A 27886-nucleotide genomic window follows, 5' to 3' on the forward strand; every position below is an offset into this window, starting at 1 on the left:
AGAATTGTTTTTTTTGAATAATTAATTCATGATTAATGCTTTAATGCATGAGTTAACTTTGACGACCCGAGTGATATTATTAAGTAAACGCATCAGTCATGCCGTGTAAGAATGATTACACATGGGCGGCTCATCAAATGAAGCTTATGTGTTCTTCTGTGTCTGAACAGAACTGATTACCCCGAAGGAGGCCCTGACTCACAGATTCAATTTACAGGACTGCTAGTCAATAACACCACAACCTGAACTAATCAGATCTATCCCGCTAGACTGTCATAATAAGCGCTCAACGTGTTTGTTTTTGTTATTGATTTTGTTCCTCGTCTCCAAACCAAATTAAGCAACTTGTGAACAAAGCCATACTTGACATTTCAGAATCACACAAGTGATTCACAGATCCTTAAAATTATTTTGGTATCAGCTCACATGTAACACATGAAATATAACTGCCTCCTAGTCTATGTGTTTTTTTGCTGCGTGTGTTGTCACAGATACAGAGGCGTTTAATATTGTCATTCCTACAAGAGAGGAATCTCACATATGTACATAGAGCCTATATAGATTAAATGCCACTGAAGACTGAGAAGAAAAGGCACACTCCACATATTCTGTGAACTGTAATGAAAAATATGCATGAGGTGGTTATTCGATTACCATTCCCAAAGCTGTGTGGTGTAATTAAATGTTAATGTCTTAGTGAGAGAGTGTAAGTTCACCATCTCTGTTTAGTAATGAGCAGCCCGAGTGGAAATGTTTGAATAAATCTGTCAGTTTGCATCAGAAAAGAAAAACAAGGAGCACAAATGATGGTGTTCAGACCACACTGCTGCTTGCTGAGCTGATTTAAAGCAGGTTGTGGGATAAATCTGCTGTGGTTTCATACACAGTAACTCACTATGACAGTTTAACAAAGAAAGCAGATGTTTGGCTTTGAACTTATGATAATCTATAAACATACCATTTGTAAAGGTTAACTAATGGGTTGTTTTATCTGTAAGTGGCACACAATAAAGTGCTAAAGAAAGTATTTTAATACTTCTGTGATTTTCACATACAAATAGACTTCATGGAGACACTGGAACAATTGAACAAAGCATGGCGAGCACAAAGAGGCGACATTTCTAGATTGACACCAGGTTCAAAGTGGGGCTGGATTGGACAAAGCAAAGAGGTGTTTATAGCGTGTTTCCACCATGACTCCTTCTTGAGGACAACACACACATAGCGAGAGAGAAAAACTTTTGTGACCTCGAGCACTCATATGGGATTGCATACACTAGAACTATTCTGAGGCTTTATGCTCTTGAAGTGTGGTACTCCAAATGTATGTTACACTTGAGGCGTTTTAAATGTTACATCGTTTTCCCTTCCCTCCACTGGCTGGTTTCCCAAAAGAGCCTGATATTTAGGGCAATGAGGCATGTTCAGTGGAAGAACACAGAGTTGGATCACTGGCTAAAACGAAGCAGCCAGAACCGTATTATATAATTTGTGCAGACAGATCTGACAGTAAGTTGTTGTTGAGTCTCTATCCCCTACTAAGGTACTTTAGGTGCATCCCAGCATTCAACAATAAAACAGTAGTGGAATGAATGTTCAAGAGGAGTTCGTTCTACCACATGGCAGTAGAGTTAGAACACATGACCACCTGTTCTGTTACTTCGCTGTTAGCGTTTGTGGATCTGTTCTTTTGCATTGGAATCGTTGGCTGTTGAACTGTTCCAAGAGAGGTTCATGCTGCCAGTGTACAGAGGTCAGCCAGAGTTAAACACATGCTGTTCATTTAGTGAGTCACTGATAGATTCAGTGAGTTTCATCAAGCTGATTCAAACTGGTAAATTGTGAGTTTGTCTTTTGGGGTGATTCAGTCATTTGAGTCATTTGTTTGTGAATCAGACTAGACTCACACAATACAAACTCACATTCACAACTCTGGCAATGCTTTATTTTGCTGAAGAAAAGCTGTACAGGAAGCACTGATGGAGTCATAATGAGTTATCTTCATTTCTGCTTACTGTTTCTTATATTCCCTTATGAGAATTGGGACTTTTGCATTTTATGATTTCATACAATGTGCTAAAACAAAGCAATGTGATTATCAAAAATCATTTTGTTTCAGGGCCTACCGGGTAATGATGGACCCCAGGGACGACAGGGCCCTCCAGGACCAATGGTATGTAATACGATAAAATCACTCTTTGAGTCTTTCTGAGACTTGGTCATGAACCTTTTATCCTCTCAATATCTCATTTTAGGGAAGCCCTGGAGCTCCTGGGGCTCCAGGTCCAAATGGATTGCCAGGGCAAAATGGTGATCAGGGGCTACCTGTGAGTACTGCATTACAGCCATGTTAAACAAACTAAACTCAAAAGTTTGTAGATTGCTGATCATGACATTAGTTTACTGATATTTAAGTCTGTGCTCCTCTATTTAAGCGAGAGGTAAAGTGTTCGGCTCAGTTGGTTTTGTGGCGTTCTTGTTCTCATTCTGGCAGATTGTCCTACTGCTGAGTCATTCTCTTTAATGTCAGACTCCAGCATTATTCTCACTGAAGTTACAGACCACCCAGAACCAGACCCAGAATTAAAAAATACTTTGAAGTCATGAAGCAAATTGGTTCTTTGGTTCCCTCCTCAACTGATAGATAGAATATACTTGATAAATATACTTGATAAGACCAGCATATTTTGGTGGTAGTGTTCCCATTAGACTCCTCAACTAGATAAACCAACAAGCCTACCTTGGCAGGGCTCAACAATAAGGATGGCCTGCTGGTTCAGGGCAGAATCCAGGGTTTTAGGCTGATTTACTTTCACCATTGCTGCAGGTCCAGCAGAAAAAAAAAATCCTTACTGTCGAGCTTCTCCTTAGTCAAACATATTTGCCAGAAAGACCATCTTCAGTGGCCAACCAGGTTTTGCTGGTAAACAGAATGATTATAATGGTCCTCCAGCTAGACCAGAGGTGTCCAATCCTGATCCTGAAGGACCAATGTTCTCTGAGTTTAGCTCAAACCTGCTCCAACACACTTGCCTGGAAGTTTCCAGATTGGCTGGTTCAGGTGTGTTTGAGATAAACTCTGCAGGATAGTGGCCGTCCAGGAGCAGGACTGGACACCCTCAAGCTAGAGTAACACCAAACCTGCACTAACTTGCCTGATCTATTCAGCAGGGAGAATTTTGCTTTGAAGGTCGACATGTGTAGAAGCTAGAAATCCACCTAAAGTATTTATCATGAAGAGTCACTTTATTTATGGCTTGAAATCACTTCTGAATGCTGGAGCAGACAGCTCAATATGAGATTCTATATATCATAAAGACTGTTGTGCTCAAGCTCACTGTAGCTCAGTTTTAGCCCGCAAAGATCTACCTTATATAAGTCTGACCTGTCATAGAGAGAGAGCTACAAACTGAGAAACCTCAGTTATTGTTTGCACAAAGCCTGTGACTGAAATGTTTGTTTCTCATTTGTATATTAGAAGCACAAAAGGGATTCTGAATTAACGTCAGTCTCCATGAGTTTCCTGCTGAGTGACGCCTATATTTAAGTTGGAGCTCTATTACCATTTTGTTCTCATAGATTTGTAAAGTAGAACCATATGCTTCAGCACAGTCGTTCAAAAACATCTGCAGAGCTCGATTGCTGTGTAACCTCTCAACACAGATTTGAAACCTGTACATCTTTCTTTTCATAAGCCCTGGAAAAGCGATTGTCAGTAAGATGACAAGTTTATGACCAATTGTGGGCCAGTTAATGAAAGAGCAGGGCTTTGTTAATTCTACAACAATATAGATATAGAGTCATACCCTCCTGCTCTGATGTGTGAAATTACATGCAGTACTGTAAATAAGCTATGATCATATTCTCACACAGTTTGGCACAACAACCACATATCCTCAGGATGAGTCCCTGTGCACCCCAGAGCTCCCAGAGAGTCCGTCTCAGTTGAGGTTACATCTCATTTTTACCCAGATGTTATGATATCAGAATTGTTTAGCAGCCATGGGGCTCTGGCCACAAATCCCGGCCAACACATTAGGTCAGCAATGCATCCATTTTATGTATTTGGCTCATGCATTTCATCCGTGATCGATTTGGTCTGCTCTCACATTCAAATCCCCCTCTCCAAACAGTCATTAATGCCTTTGTGTTTCTTTTTTGTCTTTTACTTCTCCAGTCAGTGTATTCAGAAACGTTTGTCTTCACTCTCTTTTCCTCTTTTGCAGGGGCCTTCCGGCACCAAAGGTGAACGAGGAGAGAGAGTGAGTCTCCAATCTGCATCTAAACTGTCATGGAGTTTAGATTGGGGTGGTGGCATGTGGCACTCGAGTGGCGCACATAATGACGGTTTATCAGCGGCAGGATTAAGAGGCTTGCTGACAAGCCTCTTGATAAAAGTCACAGCAGCAGCACTGAATTATAGCTCCTTTTCTTTTTCACACTCTCTCTAAATGCGTAGGGTTTTTAATTCAGTCACTGCGGGAGCATTAAAAGTGGCACAGGTATAGCTAAAGTTGTTTATCAAGTCTCACAGTCAGACTCGGTCCAGAGCTTCCACACAACCATATATTTGTGTTTTTATTCTTCAGTTCTGATTTCTCCACTGCTGTGGTACCGGCCACCACACAAAGGGTGTGTGGAGTGTTAAATTGGGTGAATTAAACACCCACGTTGTACAGGCTATTAGCCTCCCTTTAAAGCAGCTTGTGGTCTTAATCCAGGCTGTACGATTGCTTTTTAGGTGTTAACATAAGGATCATGTGACACTTTATACTGGCGTTATTGCTGATGGAAATTCAGCTTTGCATCATAGAAATAAATTATATTTTAAAGCATAATAAAATAGAAACCATTAGTTTATATTGTAATAACATTTTGCAAGATTACTGTTTTTATTTCTGTATTTTTGATCAAATAAATGCAGCCTTGATGAGCATGAGACTTCTTTAAAAAAACATCACAAGTCTTACTGATCCCAAACTTTTGATTGGTTTTATTAACTAATTTTATTAACATATTCAATGGAATGGACCAGTTCAACCGCACTTACTGTATCTGAATGACCTAATGAAAAAACACATTCTTTTTGCGTTGTTTCTCAATATCAAAAACACTGTAAATCCAGTATTTCTGAGTCCGAATGGACCACTCTAAAGCTCATCCTTGGGAAACTGTCCAGACTTTGAGAGAAACGAGAATATCTTGCCTTTTTATTGATTGTCTCAGTTTTTGTGGCTGTTTTTTTTTTGTGCCCATCATAGAAGAAACAGAATACATCATTCTGTACAAGTTCAAATTCTTAAGATCTGGCGAAGATCAGTTTCTTTGTTGTAGCTCTCCTAGTACAACATTAGCACAGTGCCTGTGGGTTAAAATGATTATAATATTTAACTTAAAATGACAGAAAACTGTGTCACTGTACATACCTGTCTTAATCCCGTTGTTTGTTTCTGAAGGGTGACATGCAGTCTCAGGCCGCTGTCCGTGCCATAGCGCGACAAGTTTGTGAACAGCTAATTCAGAGTGAGTTGTATATATTTTGTGTACATATACTGTTTGAACAAGTATTTGATTTGACGCTCTTTTACCAAATTCATGACTCACACAAAGTTGTCTAACCCATGCTGACCCGCTAAGTGAATTTCTTTTTTTCTACTTCCACCTCAGGTCACTTGTCTCGCTACAACTCTATTTTGAACCAGATTCCCAGTCAGTCTGTTTCAGTACGAACAGTACCAGGTCCACCGGGTGAGTCTGGTCGGCCAGGACCTCCGGGGCCACAGGGAGAGCAGGGTCCCCCTGGCAGACCAGGATTCCCTGGAGCCAGTGGGCAAAATGGCCGCCCAGGAGAGAGAGGTAAACATTTTAACATGAGAAATAACCTACTGCATCACTAGATACTGTGTACTGCTGATACAGTATGCATAATGCAACAGTACATACATGTGAATTTATGAACCCTTGCAAATAATAGCAAAATTAGTATGTCAGTGGGGTATTTGATGCATAAGCAAGCTGCACAGTATATACTGGATTATTTTAAGTCTAGTATGAATATTATGGAGCATGATTAGTTAATGGCCCTCAAGAGAATTTTTGCCCTTGCAGCTTAAGGTTAAGCAGAGATCTTGTAGCTATAATAATGTCGAACATTAGCATGACTTCTCTGACCCCGTCCATGATAAATCTAGCTAACATCTTTGGCTGACAGCCCTGGCTAACCTCAATACCACTCGTCATCATAAACAATAAGTAAACTACTAAGTCTTTTTTATGGTTAATGTTAGTAAGCCAAGAACAACTACTTCAAAGATGCCACAAAGCACTGCAAATGCTTTAGTCTCTTTAGTATGTAATAGTTGAATTGAGGTTGTTTTATTTACATTTTCCCTTTTTTATACCAGTGTTGATGTGCAGCGCAGTTTATTGAGGGTTTTATTGTTTTAAGAACAAATATTATGCAAATATGATGCATAGTAAGTAAATTAAAGATTGAATAACTTTTTTTTAATCTTAAGTGAAAATTATGCTTATATTTTATGGCTAATTTAGCCTTTGTTGATGGTGAAATAAAGTTGTAAAAAACCCTAAAATTATTATACTGACCTGCATTAAACATTTTGGCTTATGTCTAAAGAAAATAAATATAATTATATATATATATATACATATATATATATATACATATATACATATATACACACATATATATATATATATATATATATATATTTAATCATTTGACAGCCCTTTTATATACATACATACATACATACATACATATATATATATATATATATATATATATATATATATATATATATATATGTATAAACAATTCTTTTACTTAGAAAATAAATATTTTTGATGAACATTAAATCAATTAAACCATAACTAATACATTTGGCTGTAACGAGTATTTTTTTGCGTTGGTCCCAAAGCATTATTATTTTTATTGGAACTTTCTGTCCCCTGAATACAACTGTACACATTAGATCTGCTTGACCTTCCTGCCAAGAGCCAATCTAAGCCAGAGTCTTTATCATGAGTGAGTTTCCACACTGCTTAGTCTCCTGTCCTCAATTAGAAGAGCTCTGTCACACAGACTGAGCTTTCAGCATGAGATATTTCACCATCACCACTGCTTCTCTCAGGGATCTGCACACTCAAACAGATATCAAGCAGGAACATGCAGGGCATGCTTATGATGCAGTCAGAGCTGCTAATGAGGGATAACATGGAGGAGATATTTGTAGGTTTATGTTAACACGGGGCCTGTAATGAGGAATCTTAGTCAGAAGTTCTCTTTTAGATTGTCAGTGTTGTTCAGAGGTGATGAAGATCAGACTGCCTGTGGGGCAAAAAGCTGCTTACATTCAGAGTGTTCAGACCCTTAGAGACAACACTTTGGACAAATAACCCATGGTTCAAGGAAATCTTATTATTCCCATTCATTCCAAGGTGCTTTTTAGTGTTGTTACAGCATTTACCAGTAGAGGTCAACTGGATCAGTTGGCATGTTGACCACTCACTGACTGTTTTCAATTCCAATGTTAACTTCTTAAAGAAAAAAATATACTGTAGATAGATTCTGATAGATTTGTGTGAGGAAACAATTGTGATTTAAGTTGTCATTCACTTAAATAAGTTATTCCCTTCTACTGTAGACCTGTCAGAATGTGCTATTAACACCATCCAGGTCTTTTATTTCTTCCCTTTTGGTCTCGTAAAGGTGTGGAATAAGTTAAATCACATGGAAAGAGAAGCACACCGCTTCTTCAGATGGGTTTGCAAGTTCTAACAGATCCCTGTCTCTCTTTGTCCAGGTCTCCAAGGAGAAAGGGGAGAGAAGGGCAGTCCAGGGATAGGGACACAAGGTCCTCGTGGTCCTCCAGGGCCCCCAGGTGAGAGACTGTTAAAATGTTACATTTAAGTCAAAATCAATGGCTTCTTTGTCCTCAAGCCAGCAGTAAAAAAAAATAATAATAATTTCAATTCAAATTGGAAAAAGCAGAGCTCAATGTCTTCCTATTGCACAGACTACAGGAGTTTCCATTATTTAATGTCGTCTGTCAAAGACAACACAAGCTTGCAAACTTTTAATAACCTCTGCACACATCTTGATCTGCTTTTGGTTCTTTTGATTCCTGTCTAGAATATCAAGCAGATATTGAAACAACATTTGGGTCAGGGAGCAATGTTTTCATATCGATTTCAGCAGTATGGCTGGTCAGTAGACTTTGAAAAATGTCAGCGTTGGCTCGCTTGTTAATTGTGCTTTGATCAATACTCTTCACAAATGAGATTCATTGAAGCAACATAGCTGTAACAGCGAGTGATGTGCACTGGAAAAGGCTAAAACTTGTATTTTGTGGGTTAAGGAATCCAGGCAGGCTATGAGTGGGGAGTTCAGTGGGGTTTCACGAGGCATATATTAATGGCTAATGTCTTGTCCCACTCAGGGCCTCCTGGAGAAGGTCGGACAGGAAGTCAGGGCCCTCCAGGGAGACCTGGAATTCAAGGCACCTCAGGACGTCCAGGTATCCCTGGTAGCCCTGGTCCTGCAGGACCCCCCGGCTACTGCGACCAGAACTCCTGCCTCAGATACAACGTTGGAGGTAATCCTCTCCTTCTCTTCCTCTCTCTCCCAAACTCCCTTTATCTGTCAAGGTTTCTCAATTTCATTCAAACTTTATTCTATCAGGTACATCCACGGGGTCTCATTTACTAATAATTGTGTAGGATAGATAGATAGATGGATGGATGGATGGATGGATGAAAACATTCAAGTTCTATTTACAGATAGGTGTGTATGCCCAGTTAGTGAATGAAACCCAATTAAAGCTACATGTAGTTGTCAAGGTAACCACTGATACTGAACATCTGAAAGTCAATTGTGGAGTTAGTCTAGTAACAGCGTCTCTGATGAGTGCTTATTGAGCTGTGGGTTTAAGACTGCTTCAGGCTTCACTGATAATAATCACCATACAGCAAACTGATGAGGGAACATACCACATGCTATTCCATACTGTTATTCTCCACAGCCTTTTGAAGTGCTTCACACATTCTCGCCTGAGATTTCCATAACTGCTAATGAATGGCAAACCCATTGCTATAAACAAGCTTGTGGTCTTAAACGCAGAGATTTTTTTTTTCACCCTATTATATTATAGCCCTTCCCAAACTGTTATTCTACGTTTAAATTTCTAATGGAGTATACTTTAAATGCTATCAAAGTTTAAGAGTGGACTGTGTGCTTAGAAGATTTTACTATTTCAGTTTTTTGATATGAGAAAGGCTGGACAGAAATGGACAGCACTCTTTAAATAGCTGATTTATCAGATCATATCAAAGCTTTCTACTGAACGCCTCACAGATTATGGCAGTTTTGTATTGTGAAAAGAAAAAAAAAATAACGCTAATGTTCTCTGGGGTTTCAGCCATGTAAGGCCATTAAATGACAGTGTAATATTCCACTCAATAGATGAAATACTGCATCAACACTTTTAAGATCTATAAAGGTTATAGCTTTAAGCTTTCAGTCAGCATAAAATCTTGCAACACAGCTTAATAGTATTGCAAATTGCTCTGTAACTTATTCAGCCCTTATTCTCTGGGATAATACTCCATCTCAAATGAGAAAATGTAAGTTTTATGTGCATTGACCAGGTTTTAATGCCTTATTGAGAATCCTTGACTCTCCTTCTGAAATAAAGATGACAGTCTGGTAGACGAGGTGTTGCATCATGTTGGTTATATCGGGCTCACACTTACTGCAGTGTCTCTTTTCTCTTTTACCGGGGCATCATTGTCTCACACCTGCATGTGAAGGTCCAGAGCAGTATGAAAATGACTACTGAGAGCCACCTGCTCTTCTCCTCTCTCCCTTCATTTCTTCATCCCACCTCCTTCCATGGGCCAATACCAAAGACTGTTTCCAAGGAAGGTCTTTTCCACACATTCCCAAACTCGATAATCTACTTGGTTCCCCAACTCTCAAAATGTCACCACCATTGAAGCCCCATGCCTTTTTAACCCTTCTGCGTATTGCGCAAACCTCAGTTTTAGTCCGTTTTCAGACAAACTAGAGGCGTTTTCAACCTTTTCTGGCATTAAAGTTGAGATTTTAAACCCACACTCTTAAAAAATAAAGGTTCCAAAATATTGGTTTTCATAGCAGTGCCATGGAAGATCAATTTTAGGTTCCCCAAATAACCTTTTTTTTCTTAACGTAAAAAGTTAATTTGAAAAACCTTTTTACACTATAAAGAACCATTTGTGTAATGGAACCCGTTCCATGGAGGTTAAAGGTTCTTCATGGAACCATTGAAGCCAATAAAGAACCTCTATTTTTAAGAGCTCACGTCTAAATCAATCTATAATTCTTGGAGAAAGCCATCCTTACCATTCTTGTTCGTCTTAATGTCAGCTGCTTGGCTGGCGAATGTCCTCTGAAAGTGTGTGATTTGAAATCTGCCATCTTTGCTCAAAGGTGCTCAATTCTGCAGCCAGATTTGATTTTTGAGCCATAAATACCATGTGACTAAGTTACCATGTGCTTTAAGTGCCCTCCAAAAAAATAAATCAGTCACTATATTAGCTGTTTAATGAAATATTAAAATGTCCACCAATGAAGATTCTTGTAACTAGATGGTGCAGTTTCAACACTTACCAGCAGGGGCTAACTGAGCCATGCTAACCAGCTAAACCTCTATCCATCTGTCTAAAAGCTAATCTCAGTAACTCTCTTTCTTTTCTGCCTTTATCTTTTTGCTGGTTCCTTCTCTCACTAACTCAACGGCTGCTTACTTGGTGGTGGTGACTTCAAAAGATGGCAATCGATCTAATTCCCCCATGTTCCCATAGTACAACAGTTACCCTCCAATCCCTACCAAAACTACGATCCTGCCACCAACTACAACAACGATGAGGAGGAAGAGGACCCTTACGGTGGCTACCGTGCCTACCCTCCTCAATACTACCAACCCAGTTACCCTGACCCCCATGCGGCCAGGTTTGGCCCCGCCCACCCTGGTGACACGGTGGGGATGAGGTCAGCTGGCACACAACGCTTCTCCCGCAGCACGGTCCAAGAGGGGAGCGTCGACGAGTCGGAAGTGCAAGCGAAGGCCAAATAACTCAACACAGAACACTTTTCATCAGAATATCCTGCAGGATAGGACTGAGGGAAATCCGAAAAGTGCCTGCTATATGCATCTTTATGGGGGTGGGTTTGTGGAGAAGATTAGAAAATGAAACTGTGCCAATATTCATCCAGTGACTTTTCTGTCTTTTTGTGAGGCTGCATGTAGCCAATGAGATAAAAAGCAAATTCAAAGAAGGAACACTGCAAAAAAAAAAAAAAAAAAAAAAGATAAAAAATCATTTTCACAATCAGTATTTTGTCTGGCTGTCCAGTAAAAATATCTAAACTTTCTCAAAAAATAAATATTAATTTACCTGAAGTAAAATTTATTGAATGAATTCAAAATATATTGAATTAAATTTATTCTGTATTCTTATAAAAGCAATTCAGTTAATTCAGTATGTATTTTCTAATAATTATAATAATAATACATTTTTAAGAAAATATATAGTAAATTAAATTTTTTATAAATAGGTTTTTCCCCCTGAAAAAAACCCTCCTTTGCCCAAGGGAAATGCATAATTGCATTTATTCTTCTAATTTAATTTTCATGTTTCAATCATTAACCTCACTAAATTTAATCTAGATTTATGCTTAAAAATCTGTGCCAATTCTAAGAAATAAACTTAAAAATAAAATATCTATTCTTCATAAAACAAATCCTAATGTCTTACATTATATGGTTCCACAAGCAATTTTTTTGGAAAGATATTTTTACTGAAAAACAAAAACGCTGATTAACAAAATGATTTTTGCAGCGCAGTGGTTTTGAATTGTGTATTCCATATCTTTTGTAAATGATAATGGGGGTGTCTGTACAGTTTGTGTATTTTTTTTAAAAGTGCAAATTGGTGATCTACTATGTTACAAATTTCACAGATGTTTACAGCATTTTGCAGTGCTCTGGAACTGGCTATTAAGTTATTTTATTAAGAGAAAAAAAAAAATACCTCCGTTGACGCTTTTGATGTTCTTATCACTAGCAGTTATTTATGAGAAGCTGAATTCTGAATCACACTTAAAAAACATTATTGAACCAAACCTAATCTCCTAATTTTTCACTGGTACTTCATAGTTAACACCCCGTGTAACACCATGCATTATGTCGGGATCGTAATTGTATTACCACACATTTATGTGAACATCCTTTACATATGGTCTTTTAAGACGAAGTGTCATGCAGGGGATGCAGTGAAAGCTCCCAAAGTGTTTTTCTATAAAAGAAGAGCTCAGCATGGCATCCTTCTGTCTCTGTGGTCCTGTTTCCAATGGTTCTGTTCACTGTGAAAGAGACCTCAATAGTTAGAGTTAGGCCTGTGGTCTACCGTCCTTTCAGAATGAAAGCGGGTGCCAGTGGAAAGACTCATCACCGGACCTTTGAATCTACAAAGTAATTTATTTTTACTTTATTATTTGTTTTTGTAACCAATAAAACTGTACTGCTACAATGACTCGAGATGATGTCTCATCTGGCCTTTGTGGTTTTCTGTTCCGTGTGCTAATTGATCACCCAAAACCGATTTAAATATTAAATTCTCTTTTTAATAAACATGTTTGGTGTAATGAGCCTTAATAAATGGAACATGCTCTGAAATTCCTTCTTCATAAAAATCACATTTTACAAGCCAACTCAATTTTACCTTTACATAAAAAATGAAACATTATGGTGCCAACATTACAAAAGGCACCAGTGACTAACAAGGGCGTTTTGTTTCCATCCCAACACAATGAGTTAAGCAGACTTCAAAAAGGCCAAAGTAGCATCAGAAAGGGCTTAAAGAGCCATATGAAGTTAATTAAGACCGAAATGGCAGTTGAATTACAGCTGGATCAAGCTTCAGAGAGGCTGCTGAAGCCATTTGTGGGACAAGCAAAGGCAAAAGAATCTAAGCTCTTTTATCACACAGTCACAACTAAACACTGTTTGACTTCCTCTCTACCCTGGCCCAAGGTTTAGATAAATAAACATCATCCAGAAATTTATCTCTTAGGTATATGTTTGTGCTTAAATATCAAGCATAACCAAAACTTGACAAACAAACGATTTATTTTTATTATTTTGAGACAATTAAATTCACATTAACAATATAAAAAGAGAAACATTTCTAAGTCCCAAACTCCTGCTCAGAGATGCAAAATCTGGGAAACGGCTGTATGACGGTCATTTCATCCTGTAGTCTTCTGGCCTGTGAACACACAACAGACAGAAAAGTGAATTCGATGATCAAGCGCACTACTGTGGCATCATAAGATTGAAATAGTTGCTAATGACCAACAGAACAAAACAGGAACTTAAACCTTCCGGTCTTAATTGAACAAATTTTATTCAACGAATACATTATCACAGTCAACAGAGGGGAGGCAATTTTGTAAAGCTATTCAGTGCGCAGGTGCTCCTCTGACTTTGAACCTGGAAGCAAAAAAAAATTAATCACTGAATATAGTGATTTGTTTCCACTGGTATTAAATTTTAATTAAAAAGTTCCCCCACTTAGATTACTATACCCTTAACGTATGCATAAAAGATCAAAATATTGTGCTCACTTGATGTAAGAGCAATTTCAGAATGTCAGCAGAGAGGCACTGCATAATTTGACATATTGCTTCCTTTAATTTATATGACAATTAAAACTTCAGTGTTATTGTTACAGTGGTTAAGAAAAAATAAATAAATAAAATTCACTACTGATGAAAAGTTTGGTGCCATTAATACTTTTATTCAGAAAGGAGTTGAAGTTTTACTATTTTGAATGCTGAAAATAATGCCATCTGGTACTTAGGAAATTTCATCTCAAGGTTAAAAATTCAACATCCTGTCACTGTCCAGTCAGAGATGGACCCAAAGAGGGACAGAGGGGTCAGGGGCCCAGGGGCTCGCAGAGTAATGACAGTGACCCACATTAAGGGTCTCACTCAGAGACACATCCATCACCATGGCAACAGTGTCACCTTGACACCATCATAAGTGCTGCGTCGGGATGGCATCTGATCACTGCTGATATTACCATGTTCAACACTGAAGGGCATTTCGCAGTTTGAATCATAATGAAAAATAAGAAGAAATATGTCTGTGAATTTAGGCTATATATAACTTCAGATATTTTATAAATAGGTACCATCTGGTACTTTCAGACTCTACTAGCCTGCCAGCCTTCAGTTTTAACATGATGTTAAAAGTTTGTGTTAACATGTTTATTTCCGACTTTCATGTCCCTACACCCACTTACATAAGTGATTACAGGACATTTTACTGAGAACTGCATTTAAAACTTAAACGCTACATTAAAATTCATAAAAAAAAAAAAGATTTAAAATGAAGTACATCCTAAAATAAAAGAATATGTTCTAAAAATATAAGAAATAATAAGAAAAATTAATGTCCCCTTACAACCTTATTATATTAAAAAAAAAAAAGTTAATAAAAGCATATTTTCATGATACTATCAGTTCAGAGTTTCATGAATCACATAAAGAGAAAAGAATAAATTACATGAAGCCCTATAAATGTAATTAAAATTTAACCTACAAAAATAAAACAACATTCATCTAATGTCTGAGAATCTTTAAACATTTCCAACATTTAGAGACAGACCTGAGAGGATTTCTCTTCTAGGTATTTAAATAATACATGGCAAACACTGCCTGAGAAACATAAAGATCTGAGAGACCTCAGACTGACCTTTGTGCTGTCGAGGCACTGGCATACATACAAAACAGCATATTTGTGTTGTACTGTGGTAAAACAACAGGCAACTGATTGGGATTCAAACAAAGTCCTGATTGAGTTAAACGCATTGTAAATGTCACCTACTGGTGTTTTAGATTACTGCAGGCAATCTGTGTCTCTAAGAATCTGTTGTATTTTTTTAAAGTCTACTATAGATGCAAGATAGTAACCAATCAGGTTTTTGACCATTATGGTGAAATATATACGAATTCCCAACCTTGAATAGATCAGCTGAGATCAATAATCAATTAGAAACTCAGTTTCATGCTGAACTTGTTGTATCGTGTTAGATTGAAAGTCCTTGTAATTAATGTAAACTAGCCATTACCATGCCACCTACCAATTCAGCACTTAAATCATTTCCGAGAGTGCAACAATAATGGAAGCTTTCATTATTTTCAGACAATGTCTCACTGTTGACTGAACTCTAGACCAAGAAGCCAATTGCATGCTGGGAGCCAAATTTCTCATTAGAACAACTCTATTACGAGAGAATGAAAACAAGTGGATTTACATTTCCCAAAGGAACTACTGGTACTTACAAGGCAGAATCAAGAATCAAGTTTAACATTTTAGGTAATAACTAGTTAGACTTCTGTGTGAATGAAGAGCCAATGTTGCAAACAGTAATCAATGCTTATAAATAGTTAAATTATGCCATGTGTTGCACATCAGGACACTGGCTTCTTTTTCATCAAGGCCAGAGTATACTTTGTTTTATGCGTACACTTACTGTTTGTGTACAGCTGAATGCATAGCCTTGCATACTAGTATACTTTATTTGAAAGATATGAATTTGTATCACATGAAGACATGTGACCAACAGAAGATTGATAGGTGACAGTATTACCTCTTAGCTGAATTAAAAGAATGCAAACTTTAAATCTGCAGGATTGCAGTGTTGAATTATGCTTTTCATAGTGTGTGACATCATATTACAACCATTTCGGTGTCTATAGAAATTTTTAGTCTACTGTGACATGGCTTTACTCAGTGCTGCATCTAGTCAGGCAGCAAGACCAGTATATACGATGCAAGGAAGGAATGACCAATCACGATTCAGTATGCAAATGTTTAACAGAAAGAAGGCCAACTGGAAGATGTCATCACTTATAATAGCATTTTGAATGCTACCAAAACAAACAAACAAATAAAAAAATTAAACTTTAATACAGTACTATCATAATGCCACCAATAATCACACCAAGGATGATAACTACAACGATAATGAGAACTATGAATTTTTAATATTCATTCTAATTCTATGAGAGCAGGGAAATCCACAACAATCAGAAGCCAGAATCACAGATCACAGTCCACCCTGCTTTAAAGTGCTCAAGCATATAAAGCCCAAGACGAGATAACTGCAGCACACACATATGATAAACGCCAGTATAGCTATCTTAATAGTTGTCGTTATTGGAGTGAACGGCATTTACAAGCACTTAAAATAATAACCACATCATGACACTTAAATCAAATGGCTGAGTCATGGTCGGCATTTTAGGAGCTGTGCGTTTAATTCTGACATGTAAATGACATGATTTCATTTTTTGAAGATTTGCATATTGCTCTATAATCATAAGGAACAGTGCATGCAGAAAGAGAGAGAGAGAGAGATGCATGAGGGGTGAGATAAGGTTAAACTCGCAGATCTCTTGGCACAGAAGGGAAGAGCTGTGGTTCAGCTACATTAAGTAAAGCAATGCCTCTAAAAATCTTCGAGTCTAGGGACACATCAAGCTGCCAGCCAGTTAATGCCCTATAAATGCTGAAGCAAGTCAAATTTACAATCTTTTCAATTTCATATTTACAACAGCTGTGGTCAGACTGTTGAGGAAAAAGATGTTTTGACTCACCAACTTATCAGCCAATCAAATGTTACCAAACAAGCATCATCTTGCTTTACTCCAGTTTAATTACAGGAGATCTGGCCGTCTCATTATCACATTGTCGTCTCCATCCCGCTGATATGTTTTAATTACACGCTCCATGTGGCTTCTCAAGAGGAATCGGCTTGTGTGAAATAATACAATAGAGACAACAAATAGAACCAGCCATATAGGCATAAACAGACACAGTTGGTTGCCTCAGTGTTTGTTTGAGAGGAATATGAACTCTGGGCGCCATACAGCGACCCCACACTAACCCACACACAAAGAACGACCACATGTACTTTTGATGTAGAACCTCAGGACTGGAGCAGGATCAACACCAACAAAACACAAACATTCTGCCACCAAACTGAAATTACTATGAGAGAGTTTTTAGAAAAATACTGTATATTCAATGGCACCAGAACACTGCTACTGAATTTACGGAGCAACGGAGCAGTGATTGAGTTGGTTCTTTTTAGTGAAACAAAATCAGATAAAGCAACTAATGTAGTCTGATTTCTGAATGATTGATTCTTATTATTTGGGTTCTTAGAGTTCTTCATTCATGCCAAAGACACAACTGGAGACACAACTGCTACAGAAATATCAAATAATGTGCATAAATGAACTAAATGACTGTTTTTTAACATGGAGGTTATGTACAGTTAAACATTTTATTGTCACTCATCCTTTTACAGATTAAAATAACTAAGTAGAGTAATAGCACTCTGCCTTGCCTTAGTGAGCAAAATTATACATTCCCAGTGTACAAAACAAACTGCCTTTGAAATGCTGTTACACTGCTTACCTTTAAATCCAGCAGAGGAAGAGTGTACTGTCACTTGCCTTTCAGCGTTCAGTGGTTTAACACTAAAGTAATATCAAATCTACAGAATATGGGAGAGGGTAAATCTTCTTGAGCTGAAGCGAGACCGCTGAAAGCTCCTCACAGCAGCCCCGGGCCGCAGCACACCTTCTGACTCTTTTTATACCTCCCGCAGTGAGACTGCAGTTTCTAAATCTCAATATCATCTACAGCACCTACAAAGCCATTTAATTTCATACCTTGAGATTCATCCGACGACACTTGTATGATGACGATTATAATGAATTCGTCGGTCACCTGTGCCATGCATATAAAGGTCACAGAAAGAGCAATGCCCTTATCAGTCATTGAGGGTCAGAAAAAGTGCTCCTATGCCACAACTTTTGTCTATTAAGTCCAGATGTAATGTGGGCCGGGGGGAGATGTGCTGTGCCAATGAAATACTCAGGATGGGAAACTTTATTGCGGGACAATCTGCACAGATGTAAAGGGTTTATGAGGCGTTTAACAGCAGCACAGCAGTGCTTACAATCTCAAGTGATATAAAAAGTCTTGGATGATCTCATGTGTGCTGCCAAACAAGGCAGAGAAGTATCCCGGGTGGCATGTACTGTATGTCATACACAGCACTTGACCTCTAAAACTGGTTATTTTCATGTGTACATGTAACACAGAGGGTACTTGATCTTATTGTTTTTAAAGACTTTGTGTAGACAAACAGTGTATATATTTAAATGTATATATATTTTGAACTACTGTTCAAAAGTTTGGAAGAAGTCTCTTATAATCAACAAGGCTGCATTTATTTGATCATAAATGCAGTAAAATGGTAATATTGTGAAATATTATTACAATTTACAATAACTGTTTTACATTGTAATATATCTTAAAATGTAATTCACTTCTGTGATGGCAAAGCTTTGATTTGGTGCTCAACTAGCATTTCTTTTTTTTTTATATCAATATTGAAAACATAACACTACTTCATAATTAAGAAAAAAGGTGATTCTTTGATGAATCAAATGAACAGCATTTATTTGAAATAGAAACCTTTTGTAACATAAATCTCTTTAATGTCACTGTACGGAATAATACAATGCATCCTTGCTGAATAAAAGTATTAATTTCTTGTAAATAATTGTACTGAACCCAAACTTTTGAATGGTAGTGAATATATAATTAAGTTTTAATAATATTTATTTATAATAGATATCCAGAATAATACTGGTGTCAATAAAAAGGTACTTTAACTCTGTTGATTGTCTGCTGTGGTGTTATGAAATAAAAAAATAAAAAGGTGGAAAACACTTCTCTAAAGAAATAAACTGCCAGTCCACTTTATTATCAGAAAAGTAGCTAAGCAACTGTGAAAAATTAGTGTGCAAAAGAAAGTTTCCCCACTGTGACCTCAAAGGCCGTGTGTGATTGGCTGGTCTCCGAGCCAGTGACTCAGCTCTCATAAATCTGATTGGATGTCTGCAGTGTGGGGACCAGCAAAGCAGCCATCCAGAAAGGTGCAGCTTCACAGATGGATTATTAAACATCAGTTCTTTACGACCTCACTGCCAGCCACCCTCTCTCTCCCTCAGCAGACCATCCGCACAGGACGACACCTCAGCTCTGCTCTAAATCTAACACAACACTGATTCATGCTCTTCAGACGCATGGAGGAAATACGGTAGAGCAGGAACAAAGGGGCTAAGAAAAAAAAACTCACGGGGTCCAGAGCATGGGGAAAGCGTCCCGCTCCTCCTGCGTGTACTCGCTGAGCTTACGAGGAATCTCTCTGGGTTGAGGAAGCTCCTCTGTCAGGTTCCTCAGAATATCATCAGGAAGGAGCTGAAATGGAACACAGTGATTTGTATGATTGTATTATCGTGAGCCTTGAGGTGGCTTTTCAAGAGATTTCTAAAAATATATAAATATATAAAATAATAACAAACCTTAAAAAAAAAAAAACAACAACAACATTTACTTATCAATGGATTAATGTGGTTTGAATATGATGTGATAGTGCAGCAAGGTATTACCATCATGTCATTCTTTTATTTCTGCAGCTGTAGTACTGTATTACATAGCTTCTTAATCTGATACATCCCATCCTCCACTGATCCATTCATCAAACACACTGACACATTTCTACTTTCCAAACATGTCAAGCTTTGGACAGCGCATCAATGAACATAAATCAGAGCATCAACTGAGAGCTTACATCATCTGGGAAGAGGTGAAGCCGTTGCATCATGGTCCTTCTGGTGAGGTTTTTTGGAAGCATCCCGTACACAGCCAGTTTAATGATCTGTGGAGTTAAAAAAAAAAAAACAGGCCAGAGATTTGGCCACAAATTCAGTCAGTGTCTTTCTAAAGGAAACTTGGTGATTTCTGCTTTTTTGTTCTCAAAATAAAAAAAAATCTAAACAAATAAACAAAACACACATGCACACATTACTGTACAAAAAAAAAAAAATATAAGTAGATTAGCAATGATAACATGCACACGAGAAAAAAAAGAAAAAAAGCAATGACAATCTGAATAATAGTAGTAGTATTTAAGTAGTACTAGCATGCATAATAATAAGGAAAGTGAAAAAAGGAAAAAGGAAAAGGAAAAGGAAAGTGACGTGACATTCAGCCAAGTATGGTGACCCATACTCAGAATTCGTGCTCTGCATTTAACCCATCCAAAGTGCACACACACAGAGCAGTGAAAACACACACACACACACACTGTGAACACACACCCGGAGCAGTGGGCAGCCATTTTATGCTGCGGCGCCCGGGGAGCAGTTGGGGGTTCGGTGCCTTGCTCAGGGGCACCTAAGTCATGGTATTGAAGGTGGAGAGAGAACTGTACATGCACTCCCCCCACCCACAATTCCTGCCGGCCCGAGACTCGAACTCACAACCCTTCGATTGGGAGTCCGACTCTCTAACCATTAGGCCACGACTTCCCCAAATAATAATAATAATAATAATAATAATACTAAAGATGGTGATGATAACAATAATACATTGTGATGATGGCAACAGTAATATCAATAATAATAAAAGTGACAATAATAATAATAATGTAATAATAACACATACCACACCTATCCTAGCTTCTGTGTCAGTGTTCATGTTTTTTTTTCCTTTCTTTTCTTCCTTTGCTGTTTTTTCACATTCACGGTAAAATTACTATATCTATATATGCCTAAGCTGAGGTGGTGCATTAAAAGAAGGGTGTGGTGCATTAAAATCAGAATGCAGTGCATTAAAAACGTGTGGTATATGTTAGGTGCAGATTTGATTTAGTTATATATATGTACATATTTAGTGTTATTTAGTGTTATGATCTTCATTAAACAGTTACTGTCCTTATACAAAATATCCTCCCATCAGCATCATCTTATTACTGCTCAATGTTTCTATGATATTAATAATGATAATAATAATAATAATAATAATAATAATAATAGTAATAAAAATAATAATAATATTGAAAACAATATTGAAAAAACTCATAGCATTACTAAAAACCTTGTATAAATATGTATAATAATATGTGAACAAATAAATAATTAGGATGAGTGTGTCAGGTTTGTAAGAGTTGAATGAGGTCTGATCTGGAGTGTTGTGGTTCTGAAGTATAGTTGTAAGGAGGTGAAAAATGTTCTAAGGAGATGTAGTCTGTGAGCAAATTTTTCCAGTGTGTTATGTGAATAGTGTTTCAGGACTTCCAGTTCAAGAAGATAGTTTTCTTGGCAATGGCTAAAGCTACAAGGAGTATCCTTTTGTTTGTTATTTCCTGATTGAGAGTTGATAGATCACCCAGTAGAGAGAGTTAGGGGGATAATGGGATGCAGATGTGTGGGAGGCGGGATAGGGATTCAGTGACGTCTTTCCAAAAGTGTTTAATGGGTGGGCAGTGCCATGTGGCGTGGATATATGTGTCCGGACAATTTTGTGAGCAGTGCGAGCAAGTTTCTGATGTGAATCCCATTTTAGACAGCCTTTCCCCAGTGTAGTGTGTTCTATGAAGAGTCTTATACTGTATGAGCTGAAGGTTGGCATTTTTAGTAGCGGAATAAATATTTTTACAAATTTAAGTCCAAAAGACGGTATCAGGAGCAATAGAAAGATCTTCTTCCCATCTGATAGTTGGTAAAGTTATGGTTTTATTTGAATTGGTTATAATATTGTATATTTTGGAAAGTAATTTTTTCGGGGAGGATATATTAACTAAATCTGCTACTGCAGAAGGAAGGTGAAGATTAACGGTTCTGGTGTTGATTTTAGATGTAACAGCTGATTTGAGTTGCAAATAGTTCAAAAATTGATTGCTCCTGATACCGTACTCCTGGACTAAGTAGGAAAATGAGATCAGGTTGTTAGACTGAAAAATGTGATTAATATGTGTGATGCCCTTTTCTGCCCATTTATGGAAATTTAGTGTTGTTTTTTTGTTGCTTGTGAAGTCAGGGTTGTTCCAAAGCGGGGTGAGGTTAGATGGAGCCTGATTGGAGTTTGTAATTTGGTGATATTTCCACCAGGCTGTCAGAGCCGAAGCTATTGTCAAGGCTTTGAAGCATGGGTGGTGTTTAATGGACTGACTGAGAAATGGGATGTCTGATATGTGCAAGCTGTCACAGAGTGATTGTTCTATATCTAGCCATATGAGTGACTGAGTGGGGTGAGTCCATTTATATACGTATTGAAGTTAGTTAGCTAGTGAGTAATGGTAAAAATGTGGGGCTTCTAAGTCTCCTAAAGATTTGGGTTTTTGTAAAGTGTTTAATTTTATCTGTGGTTTTATCTCAATAGAAATAAGTGACTTAAATCCTTTTTTTTTTTGGTGGTGGTGGTGAAAATTCTAATGGCCTAATTCTGATTCTAGGACATATTGAATTACTGTAAAAAAAAAAAAAATTATATATATATATATACACACACACACACAGTATATTGTAACTATTATGTAATGTGAAATATTATTCCAATTTTTAAAATGGTTACAATTTATATAAAAAAACATGAATTCAATAACATGAATTTAACATTAATAATGCTATTTTTATAGTTTTATTATTATTATTATTTACATTGGAATAAAAAGGGTGGATAATGTGTCTGTGATGTGTTATTTCTACACAACCAAAAAGTAAAAGCCAATCATTCCCCTGTGAAATTTAAAATTCAAATATATACTAAGTAAATGTGATCACTCCACTGGTAACCAACCACAAAACACCAACCCATCCCCATCATTCTTTCATCAGGACATTAATCAGGTTTTATTTATTTTTTCCCCCCTCTCATCTGACTCGTAGATGTTTGATGGATGAAAGCTGTCTGAGGGCATGATCTCTCTTCACAACTCCGTCACCTTCCTCTGATCATTATCCACAATTATCCCTGATACATCCCCCCTCGACTGGAATAACTCAGCCCAAGTCGAACATTCATCTTGTTAATGACAGAGAATGAGCAGCATGCTGGAGAGCGGCACAGGCTGAATTTGACTTGGCTTTTTCAGCCTACGGAACAACACCTACACAACTATACTTCTTCAGTTGTGTCCCACAGAAGCTGACCCTCAATGGGTTTTCAGCTTGGATGCCTTGACTATGGACGGGCTCTGATGGCACGTAATGGTCAAGGTTACTTTAAAGAGGTGAACAACAGCAGACAGAGATGGGATACACACTCTGCATTTCCCTATAAATGAAGTGGAATGAAGAAAGAAACACTTGAACTTGTTAACTCTGGGTCATTCTAAACTCCGGTCAAACAGAATCATGGTTTATCTTGACTCATAACTCTATGAGTTTCTTTTTTCTGAGCACAAAAGATGTTTTGAAGAATGTTGGTAACCAAACAGTCGACAGCAGCCATTCACTTTTTATAGTATTTTTTTTTTTAGCATACTATGGAAGTCAATGGTTACAGTCAACTGTTTGGTTACACACATTCTTCAAAACATCTTTCCAAACCTCATCCAGGTTTGGAACAACTTAAGGATGAGTAAATGATGACAGAATTTTCAGCTCTTTAAGAAATGTATTGGGTTCAAATAAGCATGGATGCATTTTCCACACTACAGCTTTCCTTCCTAAACTAATATAGTGGAATATGACACAACAACAATCCAGACTTGAACTTTTATCACCTGCATGTGTCAGAAACATGCCATAACCACTGTGCCACAGCTCTGACTTGGAATATCATCATCATCATAAAAAAAAAAAAAAAAAAAATCAATCATCCATATCTAAAGCACTTCCACTTCATCGAGTGCAATCCTAATCCAACGCAAAAATATAATGAGAAGACTTAAAGCTGTTTGTATTATCTGAGCTGCCTGGTATTTGTTATTCTCCAAAAACAGGAAGGTGTGATTCGCAGCACAGGCTGAGCGAGAGAAGAGAAGGTGTTTTTCGATCCATGCGCGTCAGCGGCAGGTGACACTTGTAGGGGTGTATATTAAAAGCAGAAAGGCTATGAAAGACTGCTGTTTTAATAATGTCGAGGTGTTTGAGCCTTGAAAGAACACTTTAAAATCTTTCTGACGTTGAGAGAGAAAACAATTCTTTAGTTCGGTGAAGGACAGACTGGGAAAATAGTAGGACAGGTAAGCACTGAAAGAATGATGGAGAACTGGGCAAAATGGGGTCTGCACTGCATTTATTATTCAAATGCGTGTCATGCAGATTGTGAGGGAATATTTTGCTCTGCAACTTCCACTATCTGAAATTATTATTAATAAATGAAGTCAGTTTTCACCTCCCTCCAATGTGCAAGGCAATTTGAGTCAAATTATGAACAGGTCTGTACTAGTGGCAGGGTTGTGATTGACGTGGGGACATTGTTATTGTAGAAATCACTGCATAATTGAATTTGTCACAGAGAAATGGCCAGTTCAAAAGCCAAATTTACAGAAGGATACTCACAGCTGTTGAGTCCTTTTGGTGCATTTGGGCTGCGGTGAGCTGTTTGAATGATCCAGGGTAGCTGTGGGATGAAAAAGCAGATCTTTCGTTTTTCAAATCAGACCTTTAAGTAACATTCTAAACATTTTGGAAAGCAGCATATTGTTTCTATTACATGCACCATGCGTATTGTAAATCATGTGGTTCTGATCTCAGATTTCCTTTTGATTTTTTGCTCTTTGTCGGCACAAAGAAAACACAGGCAAGAGCAGGGCATGAATGAAAGATTATAAAAAGCATGTTCACTGTCCTCAGTTGAGCTAGAATGTGGAAGGAGAGAGCTCTGTTTACCCTGTGTGAGACGAATACACTTTCTGTTCCCATTTATTTCCAGAGAAGGCGATGTGTCTGGTGTTCATGACCACCACATGATCTCCAATATCACCTGAGAACAAGACACGTATATACGTACATGATACATCTGCACATTCAGCTTGAACTCTTGACATTAGCTGCTGCTGAGGAAATATTACACTTTACAACAGTGGAATTTAATGGTGTCAAAAGTACTTGTTCTTTGTCAAGTCAATACTAATACTATGTACTTATAAATGTACATAAATCTATCTATCTATCTATCTATCTATCTATCTATATATCTATCACAAATTTATTAGACCACCACCACCCAATGTAAATTCTGTGCCATTGTGCCCTAAACTAACAGTATTGGTGATTATTAAAATGATTTTTTGTTTCTGTAATGGTTAATCCACCAGTATGTGTAAGCTCTTTAGTCACAGTAGTGTTTCTAATGCTAAAATATAATTATTTTTATATAATTATGTTTAATTTTTTTAATTTACTGTTTTACAAGAAAGGCAAAAAAATAGTAAAGCACTTTATAGGTATTATTATTTTTTATTCAGATGCCCATTTAGAGTCAATAAATAGTCTCATAAATATGTAAAGCACTGTGCTTAACAAATTTATTGGACCACCTGTGATTATAAAGAGAAAACTATTTTTTATAGGAATCGGTCAATTAACAATTTAACAGGTTTAAAAAAATATATAGAAAAATAGAAAAAAGATGACATAATATATTTCATTTTAATTCTGCATTTTTCATAATTCATTTCTTTCTAATAATACTAATCATCATCATCATTTTTAACAAATTTCTAATGATATATATATATGAATGAATATTTATTTTATTTTATTTTATTTAACTTTTTAGTGCAAAATGTATTATTTATGCTTTTTATTTTATTGTTTTTTTTTTTTTTTTTTTTTTGCTGGGGGGCATAAAATAAAATAATAATAATATATTTTATAATTAATAATAATATAATACAGTTGATAGTCAATAATTAAACATCAACTGCTCTTAATTTCTTTATTCTTAATTCTGCATTTTTTCTTGAACAATTTCTAGGAATTGTTCACATCAATATTATTAAAGATGAGGCGAAAAACAAGGGCTAGATGAACATAATATAGCAGTGAATTACAGTTAAACATTTACACACTGGTCTAACCGAAGCATTGAAAATAATCATAGCCAAAAATATCAATTCTTTCAAACCCAGTAAATGAAAACACGGAATGAAAACATTCTGACTTTGCTGCCTGGCAGAACGACTGCACAGCTTGGGAATTTTCATCTTTTGGCCTGTTATGCTCATTCATCTATCAGAGAGTGAGAGTTTCATTAAAAACTCCCAGCATGTCTCAGGAAGGAAGCCCCACCAGCAGGGTCTGTGAGTGAGCTGCAGGCACACACAGCGCAGCTCCAGACTAACGTATCAGTTCCAGAGCCTGTCAGAGTCAGAAGTCATGACACCTTACATCTCTCTGGAATTAGCTGCCACACTAGCAGCTTTTGACATTCAGATCAAGGGAAGAACTGTAATTCCGGTCATGAATTTATAAGAATAAATCCAGATCACAGCTTCAGAAAATAATTTTGCAACATGGTTAATCTGGCAATTTTCACACAGAAATCTTTAACATACACACAAAATATAATGTGTGATATCCCATTTACAATATCCAGAAACGTTAGTTTTAATAAATTTCAAATAATTTTTTTTTTTTTTTTTTTTTTTTTTTTTTTTGTTCATAGGTAAATACAATGGACTTTACAAGCATTGGTTACATAGAACAGCGCTGTCAATATTTTAAACAGTGGTCGTTTACTTCCATCTTGTGGCCATTCGGCTACTACACATTCCCAGAAGGTTCATATGTATCAATCACTGTCATGCTCTATATGAGGTGAGAAATGAATAGAAGGGCATTCGTTTGGTTTAATAAACAGATTTACTCACTCAGTGGATGGTAAATGGGTTTATGTTTCCCTTGAAGCCGCACTGAGCACACAGAAGCGATCTTTCCTGGAGGCTGCATCCTCGCGTCTATCAGGAGCCAGGATCTGGCAAAGGTCGCCCATTGTTATGGGAAGAAAATAACTACAGCTATTTATGCAATGCAAGCTGCCTTTTTCAAGGACTGTACGTAATTATTTCACAATAACTGATAATAATAGTTCAAGTAAAATTATAAGCAGATAACAGATCAGTCACCGTTCACTTTCATGCAAGTTAACAAGATGCAGTGAAAGTCAATAGTGACTCAGGCGTCCATAATATCATGTCTTCATTTGTGCCCCACAGAATAAATAAATAAAATCATAGATTAATTTTTGGGTGAACTGTCCCCTTTACCTTTCACTTGTAAATTACTGCACAAGTACACATTTAACGTACCACACTCATCTAACGTTACATTCAGTGCTTTTCAGCAATGCTGGTATAGACGCTAACTGTTACATTGCAGAGATGTCAAGATCGCGCTTTCACAAGAAGCTCTGGCTGACAGCGTACGTGAGTATCTTAATAAATGACATTGGACCAGTATGACAGTAAGTCATAATAAACAACATACCTGGGCGGATCTCGAAAAACTAGACATTTTAGAACAGCATTTGACCTCAATGTGGCTGTAGTGGTACAGCAGCAATTTACTTCCCCCGGACCGACAGAATGAAAATGTGGTTCCATATTCAATAGTTATAATTTTAATGCTCTCAGATTATTTTACTTTGGTGATGTAATTTTAAAAACAATAAGTATATGATTATAATTTATATTCTATAGTTTATTCATTGTAACCTCATTTGCCCTTCCATTTCCCATAAGTTTTGGAGTGAAGTTTGATTTTGTGTTTGTTTAAATCCATAGCCTGCTCTCTGAGTGGTAGTCCTGCCCCACAGAGATGGTGCTTTGCCATTCAAGCCAGTTATGGTACAACTCAGGTAATTAACATATGCATATTAGCTTCTTGTTTAGTTCACTCTCATATTAGATTGATTACAAGTGATATAAACTGGGTCTG

General features: G+C 37.1%; 2 protein-coding genes across 7 annotated transcripts in view; one reads left to right on the plus strand and one right to left on the minus strand.

Moving 5' to 3' along the window:
• Nucleotides 1-12602, plus strand: part of LOC109076519 (collagen alpha-1(XIV) chain-like) — a 104404-nt gene extending 91802 nt beyond the window's left edge. For 4 of the 6 annotated variants that reach the window (XM_042772189.1, XM_042772192.1, XM_042772191.1 and 1 more), the window contains 8 exons: nt 2120-2173; nt 2256-2327; nt 4227-4262; nt 5457-5523; nt 5668-5856; nt 7827-7904; nt 8463-8618; nt 10867-12602. In XM_042772189.1, coding sequence (XP_042628123.1) covers nt 2120-2173; nt 2256-2327; nt 4227-4262; nt 5457-5523; nt 5668-5856; nt 7827-7904; nt 8463-8618; nt 10867-11138 — 924 coding nt within the window. In that variant the 3' untranslated portion in view covers nt 11139-12602. Of the gene's footprint in view, nt 1-2119; nt 2174-2255; nt 2328-4226; nt 4263-5456; nt 5524-5667; nt 5857-7826; nt 7905-8462; nt 8619-9831; nt 10803-10831 lie in introns of those variants that run through there. The other 2 variants (XM_042772193.1, XM_042772194.1) reach the window with 2 other exon arrangements.
• Nucleotides 12603-13175: 573 nt separating this feature from the next.
• LOC109071558 (39S ribosomal protein L13, mitochondrial-like) lies at nt 13176-27581 on the minus strand. The gene is made up of 7 exons (XM_019088001.2): nt 27437-27581; nt 26821-26944; nt 24836-24929; nt 24506-24566; nt 19789-19875; nt 19294-19415; nt 13176-13332 (listed from the first exon to the last, which is right to left on the minus strand). The coding sequence occupies exons 1-7, from the start codon at nt 27461-27463 to the stop codon at nt 13308-13310; spliced, it is 540 nt and encodes a 179-aa protein (XP_018943546.2). The 5' UTR covers nt 27464-27581; the 3' UTR covers nt 13176-13307.
• Between the last annotated feature and the right edge of the window lie 305 nt (nt 27582-27886).

The sequence above is a fragment of the Cyprinus carpio genome, chromosome A16, assembly GCF_018340385.1.
Source record: "Cyprinus carpio isolate SPL01 chromosome A16, ASM1834038v1, whole genome shotgun sequence".
Classification (NCBI taxonomy): domain Eukaryota; kingdom Metazoa; phylum Chordata; class Actinopteri; order Cypriniformes; family Cyprinidae; genus Cyprinus; species Cyprinus carpio.

What these genes read in the sequence shown, in the direction of transcription:
- LOC109071558 (XM_019088001.2), bottom strand. Translation starts at nt 27,463, where the DNA reads ATGTCTAGTTTTTCGAGATCCGCCCAG. An exon ending in GTTTTTCGAGATCCGCCCAG is followed by an intron (nt 26,945 to 27,436) that starts GTATGTTGTTTA and finishes TTCTTCCCATAA; the next exon opens with CAATGGGCGACCTTTGCCAG. An exon ending in ACCAAAAGGACTCAACAGCT is followed by an intron (nt 19,876 to 24,505) that starts GTGAGTATCCTT and finishes TTAACTCCACAG; the next exon opens with ATCATTAAACTGGCTGTGTA.